Source organism: Mauremys reevesii, linkage group 25 (assembly GCF_016161935.1).
Source record: "Mauremys reevesii isolate NIE-2019 linkage group 25, ASM1616193v1, whole genome shotgun sequence".
NCBI lineage: Eukaryota > Metazoa > Chordata > Testudines > Geoemydidae > Mauremys > Mauremys reevesii.
This window is the reverse complement of record NC_052647.1, coordinates 6,805,426-6,831,518: the sequence shown is the minus strand read 5'-3', so window position 1 is coordinate 6,831,518 and position 26,093 is coordinate 6,805,426. Positions and strand designations below refer to the sequence as shown.

Sequence of the window (26,093 nt, the reverse complement as noted above, 5' to 3'; positions counted from 1 at the left end):
TGGGAGGGGAATGGGGGCTACTGGTTAAAGCAGGGGGCTGGGAGCCAGGACTCCTGGGTTCTATCCCCCAGCCCCGGGAGAGGAGTGGGGGCTACTGGTTAAAGCAGGGGGCTGGGACTCAGGACTCCTGGGTTTTATTCCCAGCTCTGGGAGAGGAGTGCGGACAGGACAGGCTGGGTCGCTGGGTGACTTTCCCCTGGGGCACAGCATCTCTGCAGTGTTTTGTAACCCGCCTGGGGTAATGACACAGCAGGGGCCGCTGGGCCACCTTGCTGGCCCCAGGCACTGTCCTTGGCATCTAATGGCTGCAGTGCCCCACGGGGAACAGGCCTTCAACCCATGTGGCTCCAGAGTGCCCGAGCGCCGAGCAGCCCTGACACCCAGGGGATGGGTGAGGCCGGAGGCTCCAGCCAGAGCAGAGCAATGGTCCATCTCAGCCTGGATTGAAGGACAGTGTTGCCTAGGGGATACAGCACTAGGACTCAGGACACCTGGGTTCTGTTCCTGACTGCCCGTGGGCAAGTCCTTTCCCCCTCGCTGCATCTCATTGTGCCCACCCAGCCCCCCCCCCCCAGGGGTAGGAATGTGTCGCCTCCCTGCGTCTGTGGGTCAGTGAGCTCGGTTCCATCAGCCCTGGTATCCCTCCACCCCTGCAGAGTCGGCAGCCCCAGTGCGTAGCATGCTGCATACAGTGTGCCAGCTATGACCCTCCATGAACTGGGGCAGGATGGGCAGCAGACAGGTTCCAGTGCCATGGGGCTGGGTGCTATAGGGGATATGGCCTGGACAGGGTGGCACAGGACACACACCGTAGGCAGGGGCAGGGTGGCATGGGACAAGGTGCCATAGGAGATATGCCCTAGGCAGGATGGCACAGGGGTTGTAGCATGGGGCATGGTGCCATAGGAGACATGGCAAGGGCAGAGTGCCATGGGGCAGGGTGAAATGGGGGTTATGCCCTAGACACGGTGCCAGGGGGCAGAGTGCCATAGGGGACACACCCTGCAGGCAGGGGCAGGGTGGCACGGGGCAGGGTGACGTAAGGGACACACACTGCAGGCAGGGGCAGGGTGGCACGGGGCAGGGTGACATAAGGGACACACTGCAGGCAGGGGCAGGGTGGCACGGGGCAGGGTGACATAAGGGACACACTGCAGGCAGGGGCAGGGTGGCACGGGGCAGGGTGACATAAGGGACACACTCTGCAGGCAGGGGCAGGATGGCACGGGGCAGGGTGACGTTAGGGACACACACTGCAGGCAGGGGCAGGGTGGCACGGGGCAGGGTGACGTTAGGAACACACACTGCAGGCAGGGGCAGGGTGGCATGGGGCAGGGTGACATTAGGGACACACTGCAGCCAGGGGCAGGGTGGCACAGGGCAGGGTGACGTTAGGGACACTCTGCAGGCAGGGGCAGGGTGGCATGAGGCAGGGTGATGTAAGGGACACACTGCAGGCAGGGGCAGGGTGGCACGGGGCAGGGTGACATAAGGGACACACTCTGCAGGCAGGGGCAGGGTGGCACGGGGCAGGGTGGCATAAGGGACACACTCTGCAGGCAGGGGCAGGGTGGCATGGGGCAGGGTGATGTAAGGGACACACTGCAGGCAGGGGCAGGATGGCACGGGGTAGGGTGACGTAAGGGACACACACTGCAGGCAGGGGCAGGGTGGCACGGGGCAGGGTGACGTTAGGGACACGTTGCAGGCAGGGGCAGGATGACACAGGGCAGGGTGGCATAAGGGACACACTCTGCAGGCAGGGGCAGGGTGGCACGGGGCAGGGCGACGTAAGGGACACACTGCAGGCAGGGGCAGGGTGGCATGGGGCAGGGTGATGTAAGGGACACACTGCAGGCAGGGGCAGGGTGGCACAGGGCAGGGTGACGTTAGGGACACACTGCAGGCAGGGGCAGGGTGGCACGGGGCAGGGTGATGTAAGGAACACACACTGCAGGCAGGGGCAGGGTGGCACAGGGCAGGGTGGCGTAAGGGACACACTCTGCAGGCAGGGGCAGGGTGGCATGGGGCAGGGTGATGTAAGGGACACTCTGCAGGCAGGGGCAGGGTGGCATGGGGCAGGGCGACGTAAGGGACACACTGCAGGCAGGGGCAGGGTGGCATGGGGCAGGGTGATGTAAGGGACACTCTGCAGCCAGGGGCAGGGTGGCACAGGACAGGGTGACGTTAGGGACACACTGCAGGCAGGGGCAGGGTGGCACGGGGCAGGGGGCACAGGACACACCCCATAGGCAGGGGCAGGGGGACACTTCCCATACACAGGGTGGCGCGTGCCGGGAACACAGAAGAAGCCAGAGGGTCCCAGCTGGCTCCAGCGCCGGGTACCGGGCACCCCGTCCAGCCCAGCACCGGGCCGCTTGGCAGCAGGGGTCACCCCAGCCCCTCCCTGGGAGGTGGGGGGGCGGGAGCCCGTGCGCTGAGCTGGGCACGGGGGTGGGGGCGCCCCCTGGCGGTGGCCCGGCGCTCACCCCCCCGCGGACGGAGGGGGCCGGGCGCAGGGGGGCGCTCCCGAGCTCGGCGCTCCGGTCCCTGCGCACGGCCGGCCGGGGAGGCAGAGCGCAGCGCGGCGAGGAGCGGCGGGACCCGGCGCTGGAACTCGCCCCACCGGGGAAGGCGGCTGCCGAGGCGCGGGGCGGGGGGGTCTCCGAGCGGCTCCCGAGCCCAGCGGCCCCCGACGGGGCGTCGATCCCTCGGCCGGGGCGGCTCCGTCTCTGCCCCGTTCGCAGCCGGGACGGGGCGCCCGGGCCCCGGACGCGCGGACCCTTCGGAGGGAGCGATCCGGCCGCTTGGGAGTGGGGCGCGGGGGGAGCCCCTGAGCACGGTAAGGGGGCGCGGGCCCCAGTGGGCCTTCTCGGGGGGGGGGCGACCCGGGGTCCGGGCTCCTGGCCCCGGAATGGGGGGGGCTGATGGGGGGGTGAATGAAAGAGAACCTGCCCCCACCCCGGCCCGACCGGGGCCGGTGCTGAGCGCCGATCTGCTCTTTGCCCGGGGAAGGGGGGGGGCTGGGTGCCAGGACCCCTGGGTTCATTCTCCTGCTCGGGGGCGGGGGGAGGGGTCTAGATCGAGGGAAGGGGGGTTTCTGGGAGTCAGGACTCCTGGGTTCTCCTCTCTCTGCTTCTCCAAGAGTCACCCCTGGGCTCTGTCCAGCCCAGCGTCCCAGTGCCAGGGGGTGTCTCCCGTGGGGTCACACGGGGCTCCCCGGGGAGCTCAGGCTCAGGGGAGGGCAGGTGGCAGGAGGGGCCAGTCCTGCTCCTTGGTGCCAGTCCGCAGGGGCACCCTGGGCTCCAGCAGCGCTGCCCTGACTGCCCTGGGTTCAAATGTCCTGAAAGTTGGGTGACCCCCACAGAGCCGGGAAACGTGCCCTGATTCCCCCATTGCCTCCCCCCAGCTCCAAACTGCTGCCCCCTCCCCAGCAGGCTGGGGCGGGGGGAGGAACTGAGAGCCCACAGCTCCCTCTGGAACCAGCAGAGGGCACCTCCCTCAGTGTGGGGGTGGGGGGACTGTGTGGCTCAGCCCCCAGCGCGTGGGGGCATTGCCGGGGCCCAGTGGCAGTGACTCTCCCCTGATGCTCATCTCTCCCCCCCCACCAGATGTCCATGCCTGGTGCCAGCTGCAGACCCTGCTGAGAAGATGTTCACCTGCCACCCGCCCAATGTCTCCCTGCTGGGGGGGCCCAGCAGCCCCGGGGCACCCCTCCCCATGCCTGTCAGTGGCTTGCTGCCGGGGAACTCCTCGGAGTGCCGAGTGGAGCCACTGAAGCAGCCCCTGCCCTCGCCGGCCATGCCCATCTTCTCCATGACGCTGGGCGCTGTCTCCAACATGGTGGCCCTGGCCATCCTGGTGCAGTCCTACGCCCGCTTCCGGCGCCGCTCCAAGGCCACCTTCCTGCTCTTCGCCAGCAGCCTGGTCATCACGGACTTCGCCGGGCACGTCATCCCGGGCGCCTTCGTGCTGCAGCTCTACGCCACCCGGCAGAAATGGGACGCCATGGACAGCACCGGCGCCATGTGCCAGTTCTTCGGCGCCTGCATGGTCTTCTTCGGCCTGTGCCCGCTCTTCCTGGGCTGCGTCATGGCGGTGGAGCGCTGCGTGGGGGTGACGCGCCCGCTGCTCCACGCCTCGCTGGTCACCTCTGTCCGGACCAAACTCACCCTGCTGGGGCTCTGGGCCTCCGCCCTGGGCATTGCCCTGCTGCCCATCTTCAGCTTCGGCAGCTACACCATCCAGCACTCTTGCACCTGGTGCTTCATCAAGGTGCAGCCGGCGGAGAGCTGGTGCGAGGTGATCTTTGCTTTGCTCTTCTCCCTGCTGGGCCTGGCCTCCCTGCTGGTCGCCCTGGTCTGCAACACCCTGAGCGGGCTCAGCCTGGTGCGGGCGCGGCTGCGGGCCCAGCGCAAATGCGGGCAGCGGCGTGCCAAGGCCCATGACATCGAGATGGTGGTGCAGCTGGTGGGCATCATGGTCGTCTCCTGCATCTGCTGGAGCCCTATCCTGGTGCGTGAGGGGGTAGGGTGGGGGTCCCCCCAGTGCCACGGATGCAGTGGGAAGGTCACCCCAGGAGCGCAGGGTTGGAGGGGTTTCCTTACAGGTCAGGGTGCAAGGGGGTTCCCCATGGGTGCAGAGTTGGAGGGGTTTCCCTGGGGGTCAGGGTGCAGGGGGGTTCCCCATGGGTGCAGGGTACAGGGTGGCTCCTTGGGGGTCAGGATGAAGGGGGGTTTCCCATGAGTGCAAGATTAGGGGTCTCTCTGCAGGGACAGGGTGCAGTGTGTGGGTGGTCTCCATGGGTGCAGGGCTTGGGGGTGTGCCTTGGTAGGTCAGGGTGAAGTGGGGGGATTCCCCATAAGTGCAGGGTTTGGGGGGGTCTCCTTGGGGGGGTCAGGGTGCAGGGAGGGCTCAAAATGGGTGTAGGGTTGGGGGTTCTCTCTGCAGGGACAAGGTACACTGAGGGGGTTCCCCATGGGTGCTGGGTTTTGGGGTTCCCTGGGGGGCTGGGGTTCTCCATGGGTGCAGGGTTTGGAGGTTCTCTGGGTGGACAGGGGGTTCTCCAGGGGTGCAGGGTTTGGGGGTTCCCAGGGGGAAAGGTGGGTTCCCCGTGGGTGCAGGGTTTGGGGGTTCCCAAGAGTGATGGGGGGGTTCCCCATGGGTTCAGGGCGTTCGCTGGGGGCTACAATGGTATTCCCCGTGGGTGCAGGATTTGGGGGGGTCTCTGGGGGGGATGGGGGGTTCCCCTTGGGAGCCGGGTTTATCCTCAGCCCTTGTCCCCGTGGGGGCTGCCCTGGAAAAGGCTGGTGCTGGCCGGGTGGTGGTGGGGAGCCCAGGTGATGCAGGAGCCCCAGTCGGCACCATCCTGATTGCCCGCCCCCCCCGGGGGGAGGATTGCCCCCTGCGGCCCCCGGACCCTGACCTCGGGGGAGGTTGGAGGCAGGGGCAGGTGTATCTGCGCAGCGGATTCCGCGGGGGCGGGGCCTAGGCTGATACAGCAGCGCCCTCGTGTGGCTGGTAACTGCACTTGGCTCCCGCTGTATATACTGCTGGGTCCCCCCAAACTGGCTGGGGTGGGTGGATTAGGTTGAAGGTGGGTCAGGTTGGGAGGGGGCTGTTCGGGGGATTCAGGTTGTGGGAGGGGAATCGAGCTGTTGGGGGGTTCAGGTTGGGGGGATCGGGCTGTTGGGGGTTCAGGTTGGGAGGGGATGAGGCTGTTGGGGGAGGCTCAGATTGAGGGGTCAGTCCCAGAGATTTAGGGCCAGAGAAGGGGCAAGGGGCCGGAGTCAAGCCCCACCCAAGCCCCTGGGCGCCCCCCCTCACCGCCGTGTCCCTCCCTCCCCTGCAGATCTTCGTGGCGCTGGCGGTGGGCGACAAGGCCGGCGCGCTGCACTACCAGCGCCTGCTGTTCCTGGGCGTGCGCCTGGCCTCCTGGAACCAGATCCTGGACCCCTGGGTGTACATCCTGCTGCGCCGGGCCGTGCTGCGCAAGCTGTACCGGGTGCTGTGCCGCCAGCCCCCGGCCAAGGGCAGCCGCTTCGAGCGCTGGGAGGTCAGCTCCTTCCAGAGCTCCGACCGCAGCATGGTTGGCCGCTCGTAGGGGCCCGGCCGGATAAGACGGGGCAGCTGCCCCCAGCCCCTGGCAGGGCCTTGGCACCAGCGCCTGCTGGGGAGACACTCGGGGGGACGTTGGATGCCACCAGGTCGGACGATGGCGCCGCACCCGCCTGCGCATCCCCACTGCAGATGTGGCAGGAGCTGAGCCAGATGCAAATGGAATCGGGGGGGGGGGGTGTCTTAATCCTGCTTCCCTGCCTGCAGCAATGGCGCTGCCGGGGCCGACCCTGCTGCTGGCTCAAAGCAGGAGGCACCCTGGAAATGGGGTGTGTGGGCATGGCGGGGGCACAATGCCGTGGTGACATGCAGGAGTGGTGGTTCAGGGTGGCTTGTGCTAAGAGGGCCTCGCCTGAGAGGTAGCGGGGCCTAGTGGTTACACCCTCAGCCTGCGCATCAGGACACTGCGGTTCTGAGCAAACCGTGGCTTTAGGGGAGCTCAGGGCCTGGGTCTCTCTGGGGAAGCAGCATATTGAACCAGGCTTAACATTTGGGGAAACTGAGGCACAATGAAAGGTGGCGATGGCACCAGTCTCACAGGGCCCACCTGCTGCCCTAGCCGAATCCATTCTGCTTCCCTCAGCCCCCCCTGGAGGGGATTCGCCTTCACTTCCTGGCCTGGCGTGGGCAGTATTGGGATGCCGCTGTTAGAAAGCTGCTGTGCCCCACCCCAGAGGTGACTGCATCCCAGTGCTGGGCAAAGGTTTCCCGTATGAAGAGCCCCCCGCACCTCCCCACCCAGAGTGGCTGCAGCTCCATGGAGCTGTGCATAGTGCTCTCAACCCAGGGGACAGCTTCCCCCTTGCAGGCCACCCTCCCTGTTCATGGGCCCCAGCTGAGCCCCCTGCCCCCAGGCAGAGCTGGAGTGGCAAGTATTTGAGGGGGGGCAGGTTGGGAATAAGCCCCCACTGGACGTGGGGGTGGAGATAAAGGTACCTGGGAGGGGCTCTGCTCCCTTCCCCAAGGGGCTGGTGCCATTCCCAGGATGGTCGGGGAGATGCCCCCTACCCCCATTCTGCCACCAGCCCCCCAGCTCCACTCCACTCCCCTAAGCCTTGCCTGGGGCCAGCCAACATCTGCAGAGCTCCAGGACATGGAGGGGGGGCTGGAGAGGGGTCAGACGTGAGCCCCCAATGGCCACAGGGAAAGCCGGGGTGGGGGGATGCTGGCCCCAAGCTGGGTGTTCATTTCCCAGCATGCCACGGGGCCGCGCTAGGGGCTCTGTACAATAAAGAGCTTTTACTCATCGCTCTGGTGCCTGGGGTTTGGTTTGTCTGCGAGTCCCCGTCTCCCCCATTCACAGCTGGCAGCCTGAATCCCTGCCCCCACCCTAGGGGAGCCCCAACTCCACCGCCACCCTGCAGAGCTAGGGGGAACTGGGCTGAGGCCCAGCAAACTCAGCCCACGCTGCAGCTTCCAACCAGCTCCGCAGATGGCTCCAATGCTTGGCCACCACCCCTGCAGCTGCCCCCGCCCCTGAGCCAGCCAGTCCCCTGCCCTGGGGCTGGATCAGAGCCGGCGCCCCTGGATGGGAAAGGCCCCAAGTCCCGTTCCCTGCCCCTGCCCTTTTCCCGCGTGTGGGACCCGCTCCGTCACGGCGCCTGACTCAGGCAGAGCCCCCGGCTGACACAGCCCCCACAATCCAGATCTTTACTAGTGTCCAGCCCTTACAGATTGTGCTGGGCACACGCATGCGGCTGGCTCCTGCGGGGGAGGGGGGGGATCTGGGACATCCCACAGCCTCTCGCCCCAAACTAGGGCCCTTCGGCCCTTGCGCATGTCGCCAGCTCTGGGGGAGGGAGGCGAGGCGCTGGGTGGGGTGTGGGTGCCCTCAGAGGCAGGATGGTGCCCAGGTGCCAAGGCAACCCAGGGGGTTGTCTCTCCCCCGGGGCTGGCACACTCAGTATCACAGCCCGCAGGATAAGCCCAGGCCTGGGGGCGGCTGCCAGCAGGAGGAGCCACATGGCTGGGCAGAGCTGTAATCCCGAGCGGGAGGCTGCTGTGAGGGACACAGAGGTGGGGTCTTTCTCCACACTCACGGGACTCCACAGGACGCCGGGGTCCTGTGATCTGGGGTGGGGGCTGGGAGACCTGGGTTTGTTACCACACAAAAGAATACAACCAAGAGCAACTGGGGCATGCGGGGAATTGCAGCTGGCACGGGAGCAGGGCTGCCTGCTTGGGAAGAGCTCCCTGGTGCAAGGGGGGGGCGGGGCTTTCCAGGTGGAAAGGCGGAGCTCTCTGGAGCAAGGGGCGGGGCTTTCCAGTTGGAAAGGCGGAGCTCTCTGGAGCGAGGGGTGGGGCTTTCCGGTTGCAAAGGCGGAGCTCTCTGGAGAGAGGGGCGGGGCTTTCCGGTTGCAAAGGCCAAGCTCTCTGGAGCAAGGGGCGGGGCTTTCCGGATGCAAAGGCGGAGCTCTCTGGAGCGAGGGGCGGGGCTTTCCAGTTGCAGAGGTGGAGCTCTCTGGAGCGAGGGGCGGGGCTTTCCGGATGCAAAGGCGGAGCTCTCTGGAGCGAGGGGCGGGGCTTTCCAGTTGCAGAGGCGGAGCTCTTTGAGGCAGGGGGCGGACCTGTCTGGTTGGGAAGGCAGAGCTTTCTGGTGCAAGGGGCAGAGCCGAGGCTTCGGTACAAGATGCCTTGGTGCGAGGGGCAGGGATGTCTGGCACAAGGGGCGGAGCTGATGCTTTGGCATAGGGGGTGGGGCCAGTGATCCCGCCCATCAGTTGTAGAGGTCATCATCCCCCTCCTCTTGGAAGAGGCCGCCCCGGCCGTTGTCGCCCTGCCGGGAGCCACCTGCGCGATCGGCCCCTCCGTCCCCGCTCGGCTTCCCAGCCGGGAACCTGTGGGGAGAGAGCAGGGCTGGCTCAGTGCGATGGGGGGAAGGGAAGCCCGGCCTTGTCACAGGCAGGTGGAGGTGTCGTCCAGTGCAGCCAGCAGTCCTGGGGTCCCCTTGTGCTGGCCACGGGAGGGCCGTTCTTCCCAGGGTTGAGTGTGACACCGGGGGGCAGGGGGACCTACTGGGACAGGGGGAGACCAGACAGAGGATCCAGGGGCTCAGGGTGACAGCTAGGCCAAAGGGCTGAGACTGAAGCTGGGATAGTCCTGGGGAGGGTGGGAGTCAGGCTGGGGGCGGGGCAGATTCGAGATGAGGGCAGGGCTGGAGGGATCCCAGGGGGGTGAGGGCAGGCGGGTGGATCATAGGGGCCCGAGGGCAGGGCGGGGGGGATCCCAGGGAGCTGAGGGGATCCCAGGGGGCCAAGCGCATGGCTGGGGGGGATCCCAGGGAGCTGAGGGGATCCCAGGGGGCCAAGCGCATGGCTGGGGGGGATCCCAGGGAGCTGAGGGGATCCCAGGGGGCCAAGCACATGGCTGGGGGGATCCCAGGGAGCTGAGGGGATCCCAGGGGGCCGAGGGCAGGACTAGAGGGATCCTGGGGCTGAGAACGATGCCGGGGGATCTGCCCCCTACCTGAAGTTGCCGAAGCCGCGGCTCTGCTGCAGCGTCTGGGCGAACATCTCGTACTTGCGGATGTCGTTGTCGCTGACGGAGCGGCGGGCGAAGCGCATGGCCTCTTCGAAGTGATCCCGCCGGATCTCGGGCACCGGGTCATAGTCGTCGTCCTGCCCAGGGTGGTGGGGACAATACAGTCACGCCCAGCCTGGCCCTGATCAGCCAACCCAGGTCTGGGCCTCCCGCAGCAAACAAAATTCACGGGATTGGCCGGCTCCCCTCTCACTGGCCTGGCGGGGGCGCCCCAGGGGGCAGGAGCCAAGGCTCCGGGGATCCCCCAGCGAGTGGGTAGCTCAGGCACTGCTGCTGCCCCACTCTCAGGGAGCTGGGGGTTCAAGCCCCACAGCGCCTTGCAGCAGGGAGGGTTTGTCCCCTTGACCCGTGGGGTCCCCCCCATACCATGACGGCATCCGGGTGGCTCTGCCGTTCCCGCTCCATCTTGATCTCCATCTCGATGGCCTCGCGGATGGCGAGCTTGCAGGCGCGCTGGCAGATCTCAGTGAGGTCAGCGCCCGAGAACCCGTGGGTGATCTTGGCCAGGTAGTTCAGGTCCACATCCTGAGTGGGGGAGGGAAGAGAGACATAGTGTGGGCCCCTTACTGAATGAGTAGTGACAGAGGATGTGGAAAAAGCTAATGTACTCAATGCTTTTTTTGCCTCCGTCTTCACAAACAAGGTCAGCTCCCAGACTGCTGCACTGGGCAGCACAGCATGGGGAGGAGGTGACCAGCCCTCTGTGGAGAAAGAAGTGGTTCAGGACTATTTAGAAAAACTGGACGAACACAAGTCCATGGGGCCGGATGCACAGCATCCGAGGGTGCTAAAGGAGTTGGCAAATGTGACTGCAGAGCCATTGGCCATTATCTTTGAAAACTCCTGGCGATCGGGGGAGGTACCAGATGATTGGAGAAAGGCTAATGTAGTGCCCATCTTTAAAAGGGAAGGAGGAGGATCCGGGGAACTACAGGCCAGTCAGCCTCACCTCAGTCCCTGGAAAAATCATGGAGCAGGTCCTCAAGGAATCGATTCTGAAGCACTTAGAGGAGAGGAAAGTGATCAGGAACAGTCAGCATGGATTCACCAAGGGCAAGTCATGCCTGACTAACCTAATTCCCTTCTATTATGAGATAACTGGGTCTGTGGATGAGGGGAAAGCAGTGGATGTGTTATTCCTTGACTTTAGCAAAGCTTTTGATACCGTCTCCCACAGTATTCTTGCCGGCAAGTTAAAGAAGTATGGGCTGGATGAATGGATTATAAGGTGGATAGAAAACTGGCTAGATCGTCAGGCTCATCGGGTAGTGGTCAATAGCTCCAAGTCTACTTGGCAGCCGGTATCAAGCGGAGTGCCCCAAGGGTTGGTCCTGGGGACAGTTTTGTTCAATATCTTCATTAATGATCTGGAGGATGGTGTGGACTGCACCCTCAGCAAGTTTGCAGATTACACTAAACTGGAAGGAGTGGTAGACAGGCTGGAGGGTAGGGATAGGATACAGAGGGACCTAGACAAATTAGAGGATTGGGCCAAAAGAAATCTGATGAGGTTCAACAAGGACAAGTGCAGAGTCCTGCTCTTAGGATGGAAGAATCCCATGCACTGCTACAGACAAGGGTCCGAGTGGCTAGGCAGCAGTTCTGCAGAAAAGGACCTAGGGGTTACAGTGGACGAGAAGCTGGATATGAGTCAGCAGTGTGCCCTTGTTGCCAAGAAGACTAACAGCATTTTGGGCTATATAAGTAGGGGCATTGCCAGCAGATCGAGGGATGTGATCATTCCCCTCTATTCGGCATTGGTGAGGCCTCATCTGGAGTCCTGTGTCCAGTTTTGGGCCCCACACTACAAGAAGGATGTGGAAAAATTGGAACGAGCCCAGCAGAGGGCAACAAAAATGATTAGGGGGCTGGAGCACATGATTTATGAGGAGAGGCTGAGGGAACTGGGATTATTTAGTCTGCAGAAGAGAAGGGTGAGGGGGGATTTGACAGCTGCTTTCAACTACCTGAAGGGAGGTTCCAAAGAGGATGGATCTAGACTGTTCTCAGTGGTACCAGATGACAGAACAAGGAGTAATGGTCTCAAATTGCAGTCTAGGTTGGATATTAGGAAACACTATTTCACTAGGAGGGTGGTGAAGCACTGGGATGGGTTACCTAGGGAGGTGGTGGAATCTCCTTCCTTAGAGGTTTTTAAGGTCAGGCTTGACAAAGCCCTGGCTGGGATGATTTAGTTGGGTTTGGTCCTGCTTTGAGCAGGGGGTTGGACTAGATGATCTCCTGGGTTCTCTTCCTTTGCCTCCTGGGCTCACATTTTCCAGATCCAGAGCTAGAAAATCATTTCTTTGCAAACGTGAAAGCCGAGATTCCCCTGTACTCCCATGAGTCCGGGAGCTGGGGATTTAGGGAACAAACCATTGTAAGTCTCAGGATCCAATGCTGAGAGTTGGCAGAGCTGAGGCTGTTCGAGACCAGAGAGCCATGTGGCTGCGGGAGGAGGCCTGGGGTGGGACGGCACGGCGGGGCGGGCGGGCTCACTCACCCGGGCCACAGGCGACTTGCGCAGGTTGGCGCTCAGGATCGCCACGCGGGAGGTGTCGTCAGGCAGTGGGATGTAGATGAGCTGGTCCAGCCGCCCGGGGCGCAGGATGGCCGGGTCGATGATGTCTGGCCTAGGGATGTGGGGGAGGCGACAAGGAGAGACAGCCTCAGCCCCTGCCCAGCACCCACCCAGGGGGCATCCTGGGGCGCCTCCAGAGAGGGGGCAGCTCCCACATACACCCACCCCCGCCACTGGCCTCCCTTGGGCCCGGAGCAGCCCTGGGGAGCACAGGGCTAGGGCTGCGCAAAGCTTCTCCAGGGAAACTGGACGGCGAAGAAAAGGAACCAAACCCCAGGAACCCCGTCCCCTACAAGGGGCCCTCCCCTACTCCCACGGAGCTTGTCCTACCCCCCTGCCCCCAGGGAACTGCCCCGCCCCCACACAGCCTGCTCACCCCCTGCCCCCAGGGAACCTCCCCCGCCCCCACACAGCCTGCTCACCCTCTGTCCCCAGGGAACCTCCCCCGCCCCCACACAGCCTGCTCACCCCCTGCCTCTAGGGAACCTCCCCCGCCCCCCCACAGCCTGCTCACCCCTGCCTCTAGGGAACCTCCCCGCCCCACACAGCCTGCTCACCCCTGCCTCTAGGGAACCTCCCCGCCCCACACAGCCTGCTCACCCCTGCCTCTAGGGAACCTCCCCGCCCACACAGCCTGCTCACCCCCTGCCTTTAGGGAACCTCCCCCGCCCCCACACAGCCTGCTCATCCTCTGCCTCTAGGGAACCACCCCTGCCCCCAGGAACCTCCCCGCCCCACACAGCCGGCTCATCCTCTGCCTCTAGGGAACCACCCCTGCCCCCACACAGCCTGCTCACCCCCGGCTCCCAGGGAACCTCCCCCGCCCCCACACAGCCTGCTCACCCCCTGCCTCTAGGGAACCTCCCCTGCCTCTAGGGAACCTACTCCGCCCCCACACAGCCTGCTCACCCCCTGCCTCCAGGGAACCTCCCCCGCCCCCACACAGCCTGCTCACCCCCTGCCTCTAGGGACCCCATCCCCCACCCCCACACAGCCTGCTCACCCCTGCTCCCAGGGAACCTCCCCGCCCCACAGAGCCTGCTCACCCCTGCCCCAGGGAACCTCCCCTCCCACACAGCCTGCTCACCCCTGCCTCTAGGGAACCTCCCCGCCCCACACAGCCTGCTCACCCCTGCCTCTAGGAACCTCCCCGCCCCACACAGCCTGCTCACCCCTGCCTCTAGGGAACCTCCCCGCCCCACACAGCCTGCTCACCCCTGCCTCTAGGGAACCTCCCCGCCCCACACAGCCTGCTCACCCTCTGTCCCCAGGGACCCTCCCCTGCCCCTGATCCCAGGAACCTCCTCCACCCCCAGAGCCTGCTAACCCCTGCCTCCAGGGACCCCATCCCCACCCCACAGAACCTGCTCACCCTCTGTCCCCAGGGACCCCGTCCCCCGCAAGGGACCCTTCCCTACCCCCACGGAACCTGCCCTGCCCCCCTGAACCTCTCCCATCCCCCCAGAGCCTGCTCATCCCCTGCCCCCAAAGAGCCTGCTCCAGGAACCCCGTCCCCACAAGGACCCTCCCTACCCCCCACAGATCCTGCTCACCCCTGCTCCCAGGAACCCCATCCCCACACAGGGACCCTCCCTTACCCCCATGGAGCTTGCCCTGCCCCAGGGAACCTCCCCACCCCACAGAGCCTGCTCATCCCCTGCCCCAAAGAGCCTGCTCCAGGAACCCCGTCCCCACAAGGGACCCTCCCCTACCCCCACAGATCCTGCTAACCCCCTGCTCCCAGGAACCCCATCCCCCCAAGGGACCCTCCCTTACCCCCAAGGAGCTTGCCCTGCCCCCGGAACCTCCCCCACCCCACAGAGCCTGCTCACCCCCTGCCCCGAAGGGCCCTGCCCATCTCCTGCCCCCAGGGACCCTGTCCACCCCAAGGAAGCCTCCCCAACCCCACGGACCCTGCCCCCTTCCTCTCAGGGACCTCGCCCCACTCCTACCCCCAGGGTGCCTCTCCAAGCTCATATATATGGGGGGGGCTCCTCACCCCCCTCCCCATGGCCAGGTCTCCCACGGTGCAGGAGCACACAGCAGGGCGGCACAGAGGGGCTTGTCCTGGTCCCAGCAGCCGCTAGCTAAGACACCGCACCCTTGGGCCAGGCCTGGGGAGCAGGGTGTCCTGGGGAGGGAAGGGGGGGCCTCACCTGTTGGTGGCCCCGATGATGAAGACGGTTTTCTTGTTGGTCATGCCGTCCATCTCGGTGAGGATCTGGTTGATGACGCGGTCGGCCGCCCCCCCGCCGTCCCCCGCGCCGCCGCCCCGCGCCTTGGCGATGGAGTCCAGCTCGTCGAAGAACAGGATGCAGGGGGCGGCCTGGCGAGCCTGGGGCGCAGGGGGAGAAGGTGGGGAATGGGGGGGAGCCCCCGAGGGGGAAGAGAACAGGGTGTGCAGGGAGCCCCTGAGCGGGGAGAGAGGGTGGGGTGGGCCTGGTGGGGGACACCTGGAGGGGGGCAGAATGCACTGGGGAGGGGGGAACCCCGGGGCTGGGCTGGGGGTACTCGCTGGCGACAGCAGTGCTATGACAGGGGCTGCCCTGCTGCTGGGTCAGGCTGGGGCGCCATGCAGCTCCCCTCCCCCGATTAGCAGGAATCCCCCCAAACCTGCACCCCTCTGGCTGTGCAGGCATCACCCCCACAACTGGTGAGCACAGCAGGCTGAGGGGACCACACAGACCCTGCAGCCAGGGCTCATGGGTAGGAGCAGCAGAGAGGCCCCCCCATGCCCCAGCACCCCGAGGCCCGGCCAGGCAGGTGGGGGAGAGACCCCAAGGCTGGCTGAGTGGGAGGGGGACCCCAAGGCCCAACCAGGCAGGTAGGGGGAGGGGAGACCCTGAGTGGGTGGGGGGACCCCGAGGCTGGCCAGGCGGGCGGGGGAGAGACCCCAAGGCCCGGCTGAGTGGGAGGGGGACCCCCAGGCTGGCTAGGCAGGTGGGGGGAGGGGGAACCCCAAGGCCCAGCCGGGCCGGCGCCCCACGCACCTTGTCGAAGACGTCGCGCACGTTGGCCTCGGACTCCCCGAACCACATGGTGAGCAGCTCGGGGCCCTTGATGGAGACGAAGTTGGCCTGGCACTCGTTGGCGATGGCCTTGGCCAGCAGGGTCTTGCCGCAGCCGGGCGGCCCGTAGAAGAGCACGCCCCGTGACGGCGTCATGCCGAACTTCAGGAACTTGTCCGGGTACTCCACCGGGAACTGGGTGCGGGACAGCCGGGGGTCAAGGATGGGGGGGCCCAGAAAGCCAGCACTGCCCCCCTCCCTTCACTGCATCATGGAGGCGCCCCCTGCTGAGCCCCCCACCCCGCCCCTGCAGCACAGCGCCCCCTGCTGAGCCCCCACCACCCCTGCAGCACAGCGCCCCTGCTGAGCCCCACCATCCTGCCCCTGCAGCACAGCGCCCTGCTGAGCCCCGCCCCTGCAGCACAGCACCCCCCGCTGAGCCCCCCACCCCGCCCCCTGCAGCACAGCGCCCCCTGCTGAGCCCCCACCCCACCCCCTGCAGCACAGCGCCCCCTAGTGGGGCATTGGGGCTGGCATTGAGTAGGGAGAGTCCCATCCAAACCCCAAACAGGCAGATCCCTGCTTAGCCTGTGCAAGGTGAGTGCAGCCCCCACTCACCTGCACCAGCTCCTGCAGCTCTCGCTTCACCTCCTGCAGCCCCCCGATGTCTTCCCAGCAGACCTGGGGCACCTCCACCACCGTCTCCCGCAGCGCCGACGGGTTGCTCTGGCTGAGAGCCCACTGTGCGGGGGGGGGGGAGGGGAAGAGCATGAGGGCTGTGGCCTCGGGCTGGAGAGGAGGGACGGGGCCCCGGGGAGGGGTCGCCAGTTTACCTGGAAGTCATCCATGGTGACGGCCATGGCGTTGAGGATGTCGGCGTCGATAGTGTCGTCCTCCAGATCGATGATGTTCATCTTCTTGCGGATGGCCTGGAGCGCGGCCTCGGAGCACAGCGCCGCCAGGTCCGCGCCCACGTGCCCGTGCGTCTCCCTGGCCACCTGCAGCCACAGGGCGCCTGACACGGGGCCACGGGGGGGAGCCAGGGCACGGGGCCATGAGGGTGTGGGGGGCAGCCAGGGCACGGGGCCACCCAGGGGAAGGGGGGATAGGCAAGGAATGGGGCAGGGCAGGGAACAGGGCCACGGAGGGCAGCCAGGGAATGGGGGCACAGGGAGGGGGCAGCCAGGGAACAGGGACACGGGGGGCAGCCAGGGAACGGGGGCACAGGGAGGGGGCAGCCAGAAAACGGGGGCACAGAGCAGTGGGCTGAGGGGAGGGGCCAGCCAGGGGATGGGACCATAGGGGGGAGGAACTAGCTGGGGATGGAGCTATGGGGAGGGGCCAGCCAGGCACAGGGAAGGGGTCACAGCTCCCCTGCCACACCCTCTACCCAAGCACACATGACCCTCCCCCCATCTATACACTCTTGCCCCCAGCCCATCATCCATGTACACAACCTTCCAGCTCTCCCCCCCGCGCCCCATCCAGCCCCACCCTCTCACCCGCTCCAGATCCACGTCCTCGGCCAGCTTCATGTTCTTGGTGTGGATCTGCAGGATCTCCAGCCGCCCGACTGAGTCCGGGATCCCGATGTCGATCTCACGGTCAAAGCGCCCTGGGGAAGGAGGAGGGGTGGGGTCTCAGCCCAGCCCCTCGCAAGCATACACGTCGTGTGGCACCACCATGCCCCAGGAGCGGGGGCTGGGGGCTAGCAACCAGAGCGGGGGCTGGGAGCCAGGACTCCTGGGTTCTATCCCCAGCTAGTGCAGCAGCACGGGGAAGATGGGAAGCCAGGACTTTCAGTCCAGAGTGAGGGTCCTGGGTGGGGTCCCAATGCAGCCCCAAACCTGGGCACCTACCAAACCTGCGCAGGGCGGGGTCGACGCTGTTGGGCCGGTTGGTGGCAGCCATGACGATGACATGGGAGCGCTGCTTCAGGCCGTCCATGAGCGTCAGCAGCTGGGACACGATCCTGCGCTCTACCTCGCCGTGTGTCTGCAACGAGGAAGGGGGGGATGAGCTGAGAACGGGGAGACTCGCAGCACCAGTGACCGGGGCCCCTGGGACTTCTGCGCTGCTCAGCCAGCTCTGGGCCAGGCATGGATTGCCCAGCAGCACAGCGCCCCCTGGTGCCCGGCTGGGGGGTGTATGGGGCCAGTGCTCCCTGGTGCCAGACTGAGGACGCCCCTGAGGACTCCCTGCTCTTCCCACTCCGATTGGGAGCCGTTGGCCTCACATCCTAGATGGAGCAGGAGGATCTGGTGCTGTAAAATCCCATAGGCCCTAACCCCTGCCAGGAGTGGGCTTGCTCCATCCCATACCAACCCCCCTTGCCCAGCCAAAGCAGGAAATCAGGGCAGCCGGCATCAGAGCAGGACAGCGAGAAACACCGGCCAGCCAGGGCCAGGTGTGTGTGTCCTGGGGCCTCCAACAGCCGCGACACGGCCCCTCTTTATTATCAATGAGCACAGAATCCTAGAGAAGTCGGACAGGAAGGGGCCTCAAGAGGTCACCAGGCCCAGCCCCCGTAACCCCAGCCCGTCCCTGACAGGTTGGTCCAACCTGTCCTCACAAACCTCCAATAACGGGGATTCCACAACCGCCCTTGGTCGCCTGTTCCAGGGCTGAACTCCCCTTGGAGTTAGAAAGTTTTGCCCAATATCCAACCGAAATCTCCCTGCTGCAGATTAAGCCCATTGCCTCTCGTCCTACCCCCCGGGGACATGGAGAACAACGGATCCCCGGCCTCTTTGTAACAGCCCTTAGCGTATTTGAAGACTGTTCTCAGGTCCCCCTCAGTCGTCTTTTCTCAGGCTAAACATGCCCAGCTTTGAACCTTTCCTCACAGATCCGGTTTGTTAAACCTTGGATCATGTTTGTGGCTCTCCTCTGGCCTCTCTCCAGTATGTCCACATCTTCCCTAAAGCGAGGCACCCCGAACTGGACACTGGACACCAGCTGAGGCCTCCCCAGTGCCGAGCAGAGTGGGACAGTCACCTCCCACGTCACACATACGACACTCAACCCAACCCAAATGGACTTGCTGTAACTTTCCATTCTCATGTTAACTAAAGACTTTCTAAGCTGTGTTGCCTAATAAACCCTGCAGTTATGCACCGCTGGCTGAGAGTCACTCCAGAGTCAGGAAACCGGGGTTGCATTGCTCCCTTTGGGGGTGCAAGTCTCCCCCAGGGGTCCAATCCAGGTGGACTCGTCGTGGGGAGCTCGTGGCGTGACCCCGGGATGCTGATGGCTCAGAGGTTCGGTCCCAGGAGGTGGGGAAGCCGAGGGGCTGACCCCAGTGAGAGAGTGTGACCCTAAGGGGGCTGACGCACTGGAGGAGTCCTCCCAGGGATTGTCCCAGAGCCGTGCGAGAGCACCGGGCCTGTGGATCCGTGACAATAACATCGACTATTTCTCCATCAACTTTAACCCCGATGGGTTAGATTGTTCACATATGATCCTTCACCCAATGCTGAGATGCAGCCACCTCTGGGGTGGGGCGTGAGGGCTGTTTATACAGTGATCCCTCCCTGATGCTGAGATGCAGCTGCCTCTGGGGTGGGGCGCGGAGGCTGTTTATACTGGGATCCCCACCCCATCTCACCTTCTCCCTCTTGGGGGCAATGGCGTCCAGCTCATCGATGAAGATGATGGCCGGCGCGTTCTTCTCGGCCTCCTCAAAGGCTTTGCGCAGGTTGCTCTCTGACTCACCCGCCAGCTTGCTCATGATCTCCGGACCTGGGAGGGAGCAGGGGCTCTTTATAAAGGGATCCCTTGCCTGGCACTGAGCTGCAGCTGTGGTGGTGCCGGGAGTGATGCCGGCCTCCAGGGCCATGGCAGGGGCTAGCCACTCGCATGCTTCAGGGCAGAAGGGAATCCCCAGCAAGGGGTCAGGAAGCCATGAAAACCCCAAAGCACAATGGGGCCTCTGTGCCAGCTGCCCGGCTCTGCACCAGGCAGCATCACCACGCCAGCATGGGAGAGCGTCAGGGCGAAGGGAAAAACGGAGGGCATCCAGTCCATTCCTGGCAGAGCACCAGGAGGGGGGGTGGGCCGCCCAAAGGGAAGGCAGATGGAGATCACAGTGGGAGGTGCATGAGAAATGCCAGAGATGAGAGAGAGGGGAGTGCATGGGGGCAGACAGGCGCACGTGGGGGCAGACAGACAGACGGACATGTGGGGATGGACGGACACCTGGAAGGATGGCCAGACGTGTGGGGACAGACGGACGGGCTCCCCATCCCTTGCCCCCCCTCCTGCTTGGCGTCTCTCACCGTTGATGAGGAAGAAGAAGGCTCCTGTTTCGTTGGCCACAGCTCGGGCCACCAGCGTTTTCCCGGTACCGGGGGGGCCGTACAGCAGGATGCCTCGGGGCGGCTGAGGAGGGAACAGACCCGGTTGGCAAGAGGCACCTGATGGGAAAAGTACCTAACGCAGTCTCCCCGGGCAGGTGTGTGACGTGCAGAGCGGACGCCCCCAGACCCAGTGTCCCATCAGGAGGGGTGCTGGGGGGAGGTGACTGTGGTGTTAATCGAGGCTGAAATGGTCCTGTCCTGGGGTGCCAAGGGAAGGGGCCCTCCAGATGGCTCTGGGGAAACCCCAGGCCAGACTGAGGCCCGTGTCAGGGGACCCTGCAAATAGGGTCCTGGACAACGTCAGGATTTCAGCTTCCACTAAGAAGTGTGTTGCCAGCCCTCATGGTTGGGAGGAAAAGGTGGAAAATGTGACAGAGGGTGTGATGGGGACAGTGCCGCTGCCTGAGTCTGCAGAGAGCCTGACCCCATTGCTCTGAAGGGGGGAGCAGCTCCAAGGGTGGAGTACTGGGGCTGATTATACAGGGATCCCTTGCCCAGCACAGAGATGCAGCTGCCTCTGGGGAGGAGCGCAGGGCTGTTTATGCAGGGATGCCCTAGCAATGAGATCTGCTCGGCTGTGGGATTGGATGGGGTGGCCCTGCCCTGCCGGGCTCACGGTACCTTGACGCCAATGGCTTTGAAGAGCCCTGGGTGGCGCAGGGGCAGCTCCACCATCTCCTTGATCTGAGCCATCTGCTTCCGGCAGCCCCCGATGTCGTCATAGCCCACGTCGTTCAGGCTCTCCTCCTCGTCCTGCGCGGGTGATGGGCAGGGTCACGGTGCGGCCAACCGGCCCCCCAAAACCCTGGCAGCCATACTGGGACCAGCACTCACTCCCTCCTGCTCTGGGACCAGACCCTGATCCCCACAGACAGTCACACCACCCCCACCCTGCTGGGACCCAGCCCCAACCCACCCTGCTCCCCCAGGATCCAGCACCATGGGCCCTGCTCTCTCCCCGCCTCAGATCCAGCACCATGGGCCCTGCTCCCCACCCCCGGATCCAGCACAATGGGCCCTGCTCTCTCCCGCCCTCAGATCCAGCACCATGGGCCCTGCTCCCCACCCCCGGATCCAGCACCATGGGCTGCTCCCCACCCCCGGATCCAGCACCGTGGGCCCTGCTCTCTCCTCCCCTCAGATCCAGCACCATGGGCCCTACTCCCCACCCCACAGGATCCAGCACCATGGGCCCTGCTCCCACCCCACAGGATCCAGCACCATGGGCCCTGCTCCCCACCCCCGGATCCAGCACCATGGGCCCTGCTCCCCACCCCTGGATCCAGCACCATGGGCCCTGCCCCCCACCTAGATCCAGCACCATGGGCCCTGCCCCCCACCTAGATCCAGCACCATGGGCCCTGCTCCCCACCCCACAGGATCCAGCACCATGGGCCCTGCTCCCCACCCCACAGGATCCAGCACCATGGGCCCTGCTCCCAGGATCCAACAGTCTCTGGGGCCCCGCAGAAGAGCACAGGAGCTGCACCCACCTCTCTCTTGATGGGCTCCCCCTCGCAGTGGATGACGGTGTCGGGGGCCACGATGCAGTGGGGGCTCGGATCCACCTCCACCACCTTGAACTCCACGGCCCGCATCCCGCCGCGCACCAGGAAGATGTCACCTGGTGGGGGAAGGGAACATCGTTACCGAGCCAGCTCGGGGGACAGGGGATTCCAACCCACACCTGGCGGGAGCACCCCCTGTTGGGGCACTGCCCTACCCAACCTGCTCCAGGCTGGGCGCCTCCCCGAACAGAGACAAGACAGCCAGCCCCACGCTGCCCCCCACACCATCATCCCAGGCAGGGGGGGTCGCTCTCAGGGCTCCCCCCGACCCCGGCTCACCTTTGTGCACAGGCCGATAGGCCTCCAGGAAGTAGGGCTTCAGGTACACGTCAAAGAGGTTCCCGGCCAGGCCGACGATGGTGTCGTCAATGGGCAGCACGTGGATCCGCTTCCCGTACTTCACATCCGGGCAGGCCTGGATGCTGCAGGAAAGAGCCCGGCTCAGCCTGGCACCTGCAGCACAGCACCTCCCCCGCAGCACAGAGCTCCAGGGGAGAGCCCCCTACTGAGCCCCCGTTTCCTGCAGCACAGTGCCCCCTACTGAGCCCTCACTCCCTCCAGCACAGCGCCCTGATCCCCACTCCTCCTGCAGCACAGCGCCCCAGGAGAGCCCCTCCTGATCCCCCACTCCCTCCAGCACAGCACCTCCCCCACTGCGCAGAGCTCCAGGGGAGAGCCCCCTACTGAGACCCCACTCCCTGCAGCACAGCGCCCCCTACTGAGCCCCTGCTCCAGCAGCACAGCACCCCCCAGCACAGACCGCCAGGGGAGCGCCCCCTACTGAGCTCCCGCTCCCTGCAGCACAGCGCCCCCTACTGAGCCCCACTTCCTGCAGCACAGCGCCCCTACTGAGCCCCCGCTCCCTGCAGCACAGCGCCCATCAGCACAGACCGCCAGGGGAGAGCCCCCCTCCTGAGCACCCACTCCCGCAGCACAGCACCCTCTCCCACTGAGCCCCCGCCCCTGCAGCACAGCCCCCTACTGAGCCCCCGCTTCCTGCAGCACAGCACCCCCCAGCACAGACCGCCAGGGGAGAGCCCCCTACAGAGCCCCTGCTCCTGCAGCACAGCGCCCCCTACTGAGTCTCCACTTCCTGCAGCACAGCCCCACCCCACTGAGCCCCCCGCTTCCTGCAGCACAGCACCTCCCCCGCAGCACAGACTACCAGGGGAGAGCGCCCCCTACTGAGCCCCCGCTTCCTGCAGCACAGCGCCCCCTACTGAGCCCCCACCCCCAGCAACACAGTCTCCCATCTGCATCCTGAGCAGGCCAGCCCCTGCCAGCTGCAGAGGAGGGGCCCACCCGGCACTCACCTCACCACGTCGCCCAAGCGCACACGGAGGTTGTTGCGGGTAACGCGGTTCATGCGGATCTTCTCGCTGTGGCAGGAGTCGTCGGTAAGGACGATGCAGACCGTCTCCCGGCGCTTCTTGCCCTTCAGCAGCACTGTGTCACCCCGGAACAAGTGCAGCTCCTCCATCTTGGTCTGCAACAGAGACGGGCAGTGACGGACCACGTGGGGCATGGAGGAGGGGGGCATTTGCAGAGTGTGTGGGGTGCATGGTGTGTCCGTATGCAGAGGGTGTGTCGAGGGGTATGTGCATGGGACATGTGCTACTCCTGAGGGAATGCTGCGCCAACAAATTAAAAATTCTGCATATTTTCTTTGTCAAAATAACGCAATATAATGAGGCTGGTTTCAACTACGTAGGTAATTTATTTAAACTACAATACAATGGATGAAGAATGGGAGTGGGGAGCACTGGAGGAAATCCCCAAATCCCCTTGCCTAATAGTAATGTAGCTAGATTTGACCCTTTATTTCTAGTTATTAGTCAACAAATAGGTGCGGCCATATGCTCAGTGTTACATCACAAGTAACTGAAGAGCAAGCGAGGGCTGGGGAATCAAACTCACAATTTGTATTGGCTGCTGACCATCCCCAGAAAGGTCAGTAGCAAACAGGTCATGGAGCACATTTTGATAAGAAATGTTTTCAGTACAAAAATTTAGACCAGTTCTAATCGCTAAAGCAGAATAAGCATTTATAAGGCCAGACCGTCCTTTACACCACTCTGACCATTTAAAGGAGCCTTAAAACTTAAAAAAATTTATACTCCCGGGAGAATTCACGAAGACAATGGGAACACTTCACTAAGCAGGCAGGCTGCTACTTCTGCTCTGCCTGAGGGGATCACCTGCGCCATGCCTACTTCCTCAGACATTCCCTCTCCATGCAGAGTGTGGTGCAATAGTGAGGGAGAAGGACACAGTGTCTCTCTCTCACGCACGACTGCTCACCCTTTCACACACTCCCAGTGGTGATTTGTCTCTATTGACTGCTCCAGGCACCTGAACCGACCTGCCTGTGCTGCTGGGGAGGGGTGCATGACTGCTCTTGTGGCTTCCCTTTGCTCTCCCATCAGAAGTTATTTTTCTGCAGGGAAGTAAAGAAATCTGTGGAGGACATGAATTCTGCACACGTGCAGTGATGCAGTATTCCCCCAGGAGTTACAATGTGCATGGTGCATATGTGAGACTGCATGGTGTGTGTGCTTCAAGCGTGGATGTGCATGATGTGCGTATGCATGGGTGGATGGGGTAGTACGCATGCAGGTGTGTGTATACACCTGGGGTATGTGGAGGTGTGTGTGTTTGTGCATGGTTTATGCATGTGCAGTGTTTGAATAATGAATGTGTGCACATGATGTATGTGTGTGCATTGGGGGGTACATGATGCACATGGGAGTGTATGTAGATGTGTGTTGATGGGTGTGCATGTATGTAGATAGCATGTGAGTATGTATACACATGCATAGGGATGTGTGTACACACGTGTTACCTTCACACACTCCTGGTGGGAACCCAGCCTGCTTAGCTATGGGTCCTAGCCCCTGTATTGCTAGCGGCAGGGGATTCTCCCAGAACTCAGAGGGCAGGCGCTTTAAGTGTAGGGGAATCCAGGTTCAATCCCTGCTGGTCAGTGAGTGTCCCGGGATGCAGCAGGGAGCTCCCAGGGGCCTCGGCTCAGCTACAGAGCAAAGTCTGTGTGCGTCCCCCAACCACTCCCGGCCAACCCCTCTGTGCAGTCTCAGCCCGCTAGGTGGAAGGGGCATTTCTGGAAGGCCAGGTGGCTGGCTGGGCAGTGGGGCATGGGATCCCCATGGGGTAAGGGGTCCCTGCGGGCAAAGGGGCTCTGGTTCCTGGCGGACCAGGTGGCTGGCTGGGGCAAGGGTGCCCATGCGGCACGGGGGCCGTACCTGTGACAGGCTGACAATGCTGTTGTCCTCATTCACTGCCTCATCCACGAGGAGCCGGTTGGGCCGACGCTTCTGGCGCAGGATGGCCGTGGAGTAATCCTCCCCTTTGGGGCTGCAGAGGGGAGAGGGGTCAGAGGGTCTCCCTCCCCAAAGGGAACAGAGCCAGCCCCCCACGGGACCTTCAGACAGGAGAGAGCAGGAGATGCAGGGCCTGGGAGCAGGGACTCCTTGGGGGCGGGGGGAGGATGTCAATCTTAGAGGGGCCTTCAGACCCCAACCCTCCCTAGCGTGCCTGACCTGGGAAATCCCAGAGCTGAGCGGGGTCTGGGAGCCTGACTTTAGGAGGGCCAAGGGGACACAAGGAAAACTAAAAAACTTTGTATTTTGAAGAGGGAGCAGAGGCAATCCTAGCTGGACCTGGGGGGAGGGGGGGGTCACAGACAGGCACAGGAGAGTGTGGGAGGAGTAGGGTGACCAGATGTCCCTTTTATATTGACAGTCCCGATATTTGAGGCTTTTTCTAATATCAAAGCCTATTACCCCCCACCCCTTCCCGATTTTTCACACTTGCTGTCTGGTCACGGGGGTGGGGGTGGAGGGTGTGTTTACAGACTGGCCTCAGGATGTCTGTGTGTGTTACAGACAGGCCTTAGGGTGTCTGGGGGGGCGGTATGTGTGTGTGTTACAGACTGGCCTTAGGGTGTGTGTGTGTGTGTGTTACAGACAGGCCTTAGGATGTCTGGGGGGCGGTATGTGTGTGTGTTACAGACAGGCCTTAGGGTGTCGGGGGGGTGTTACAGACTGGCCTTAGGGTGGGTGTGTGTGTCTGTGTGTGTTACAGACAGGCCTTAGGGTGTCTGGGGGAGGCACCTGCAGCCAGGCCCCGGGGGGGGGGGGCGTGGGAAGGGGGGGTGGTTCTCAGCCAGGCCCCCAGGATTTGGGAGTCACCGCAGCAGCGGAGGGGGAGGAGCTGGACACACACAGGGTAAAGGACCAGCTCCCGCTGCCAGCTTCGGCCTGGCCTCTCGGCACAGGCGGGCCCCGCGTTCGGGTTCGGGCCCGGAACGGACCCAGCAACTGTCTGTGTCCCGCCCCGCGGGGGGGGCGGCGGCTAAGGACTTGTAAACTGCCCCCCCCAGGGCCCCCCGGGGGCGGGGCTGCCCTCCGCCAGGCTGACTCCGTGCCAGTCCCGGGTGCGTGCGGGGGGAGGGGATCGTGTTTCACCCCAGCCGCTGCCAAGAGCCGCCCCTATAAATACCCCGCGGCGTGGGATCATCGCCCGTTATAGACACCAGCTGCGCCCCTCCCCCGCCACAACAACACACCCGGGGTCCCCCCCGCGCCCCAAAGCCCCCCCAGCCGCCCCTCTGGGGGGCAGGCACCTCCCCCCGCAAGTTCGGATCCAAACTTTTCCAGCCCCTCCCCCGGCTGAGCCTCCTCCCAGCTGGGCGGGGGGGTTGCAGGAGCCCCCCCGGGCTGTCCCCCGCTGCCCCCCCCGCCTCGGGGGGTGGAGCCCCTCGAGCGCCCCCACTTACTCCCCGCCCGGGCCCGGCATCTCGGCTGCGCTACCCCCGCCCGGGCCGCCCCGAACCGTCCCGCAGCGCCCGCCGCTGCCTGCGCCCGGCCCGCCCCGGCTGGAGCTCGGCCCCGCCCCCACGGCC

The 26,093-nt window shown here is 64.3% G+C and overlaps 3 protein-coding genes across 6 annotated transcripts in view; 2 read left to right on the top strand and 1 right to left on the bottom strand.

The window, feature by feature from the left end:
• The window catches only part of LOC120391382 (adhesion G protein-coupled receptor E5-like), a 1,047,477-nt gene that overhangs the window by 232,648 nt on the left and 788,736 nt on the right, over positions 1-26,093 (top strand). The window lies entirely within an intron of this gene.
• Positions 2,604-7,249, top strand: PTGER1 (prostaglandin E receptor 1). 2 transcript variants are annotated; one of them, XM_039515048.1, is made up of 3 exons: positions 2,604-2,842; positions 3,612-4,302; positions 5,852-7,249. In XM_039515048.1, exons 2-3 carry the CDS (start codon positions 3,652-3,654, stop codon positions 6,101-6,103), a joined length of 903 nt encoding a protein of 300 aa, XP_039370982.1. In that variant the 5' UTR covers positions 2,604-2,842; positions 3,612-3,651; the 3' UTR covers positions 6,104-7,249. The 2 variants fall into 2 exon arrangements, with proteins under 2 accessions (XP_039370982.1, XP_039370981.1); XM_039515047.1 differs by having other exon boundaries at positions 3,612-4,515.
• Positions 7,754-26,050, bottom strand: LOC120391374 (transitional endoplasmic reticulum ATPase-like). 2 transcript variants are annotated; one of them, XM_039514997.1, is made up of 18 exons: positions 25,968-26,050; positions 24,433-24,544; positions 22,486-22,658; positions 21,452-21,594; positions 21,098-21,228; positions 20,226-20,357; positions 19,524-19,626; positions 18,854-18,987; positions 17,106-17,241; positions 16,749-16,861; positions 16,080-16,244; positions 15,865-15,987; positions 15,229-15,441; positions 14,395-14,573; positions 12,161-12,290; positions 10,024-10,182; positions 9,583-9,734; positions 7,754-8,954 (listed from the first exon to the last, which is right to left on the bottom strand). In XM_039514997.1, the coding sequence occupies exons 1-18, from the start codon at positions 25,985-25,987 to the stop codon at positions 8,834-8,836; spliced, it is 2,439 nt and encodes an 812-aa protein (XP_039370931.1). In that variant the 5' UTR covers positions 25,988-26,050; the 3' UTR covers positions 7,754-8,833. The 2 variants fall into 2 exon arrangements, with proteins under 2 accessions (XP_039370931.1, XP_039370932.1); XM_039514998.1 differs by lacking the exon at positions 25,968-26,050 and adding an exon at positions 25,415-25,528.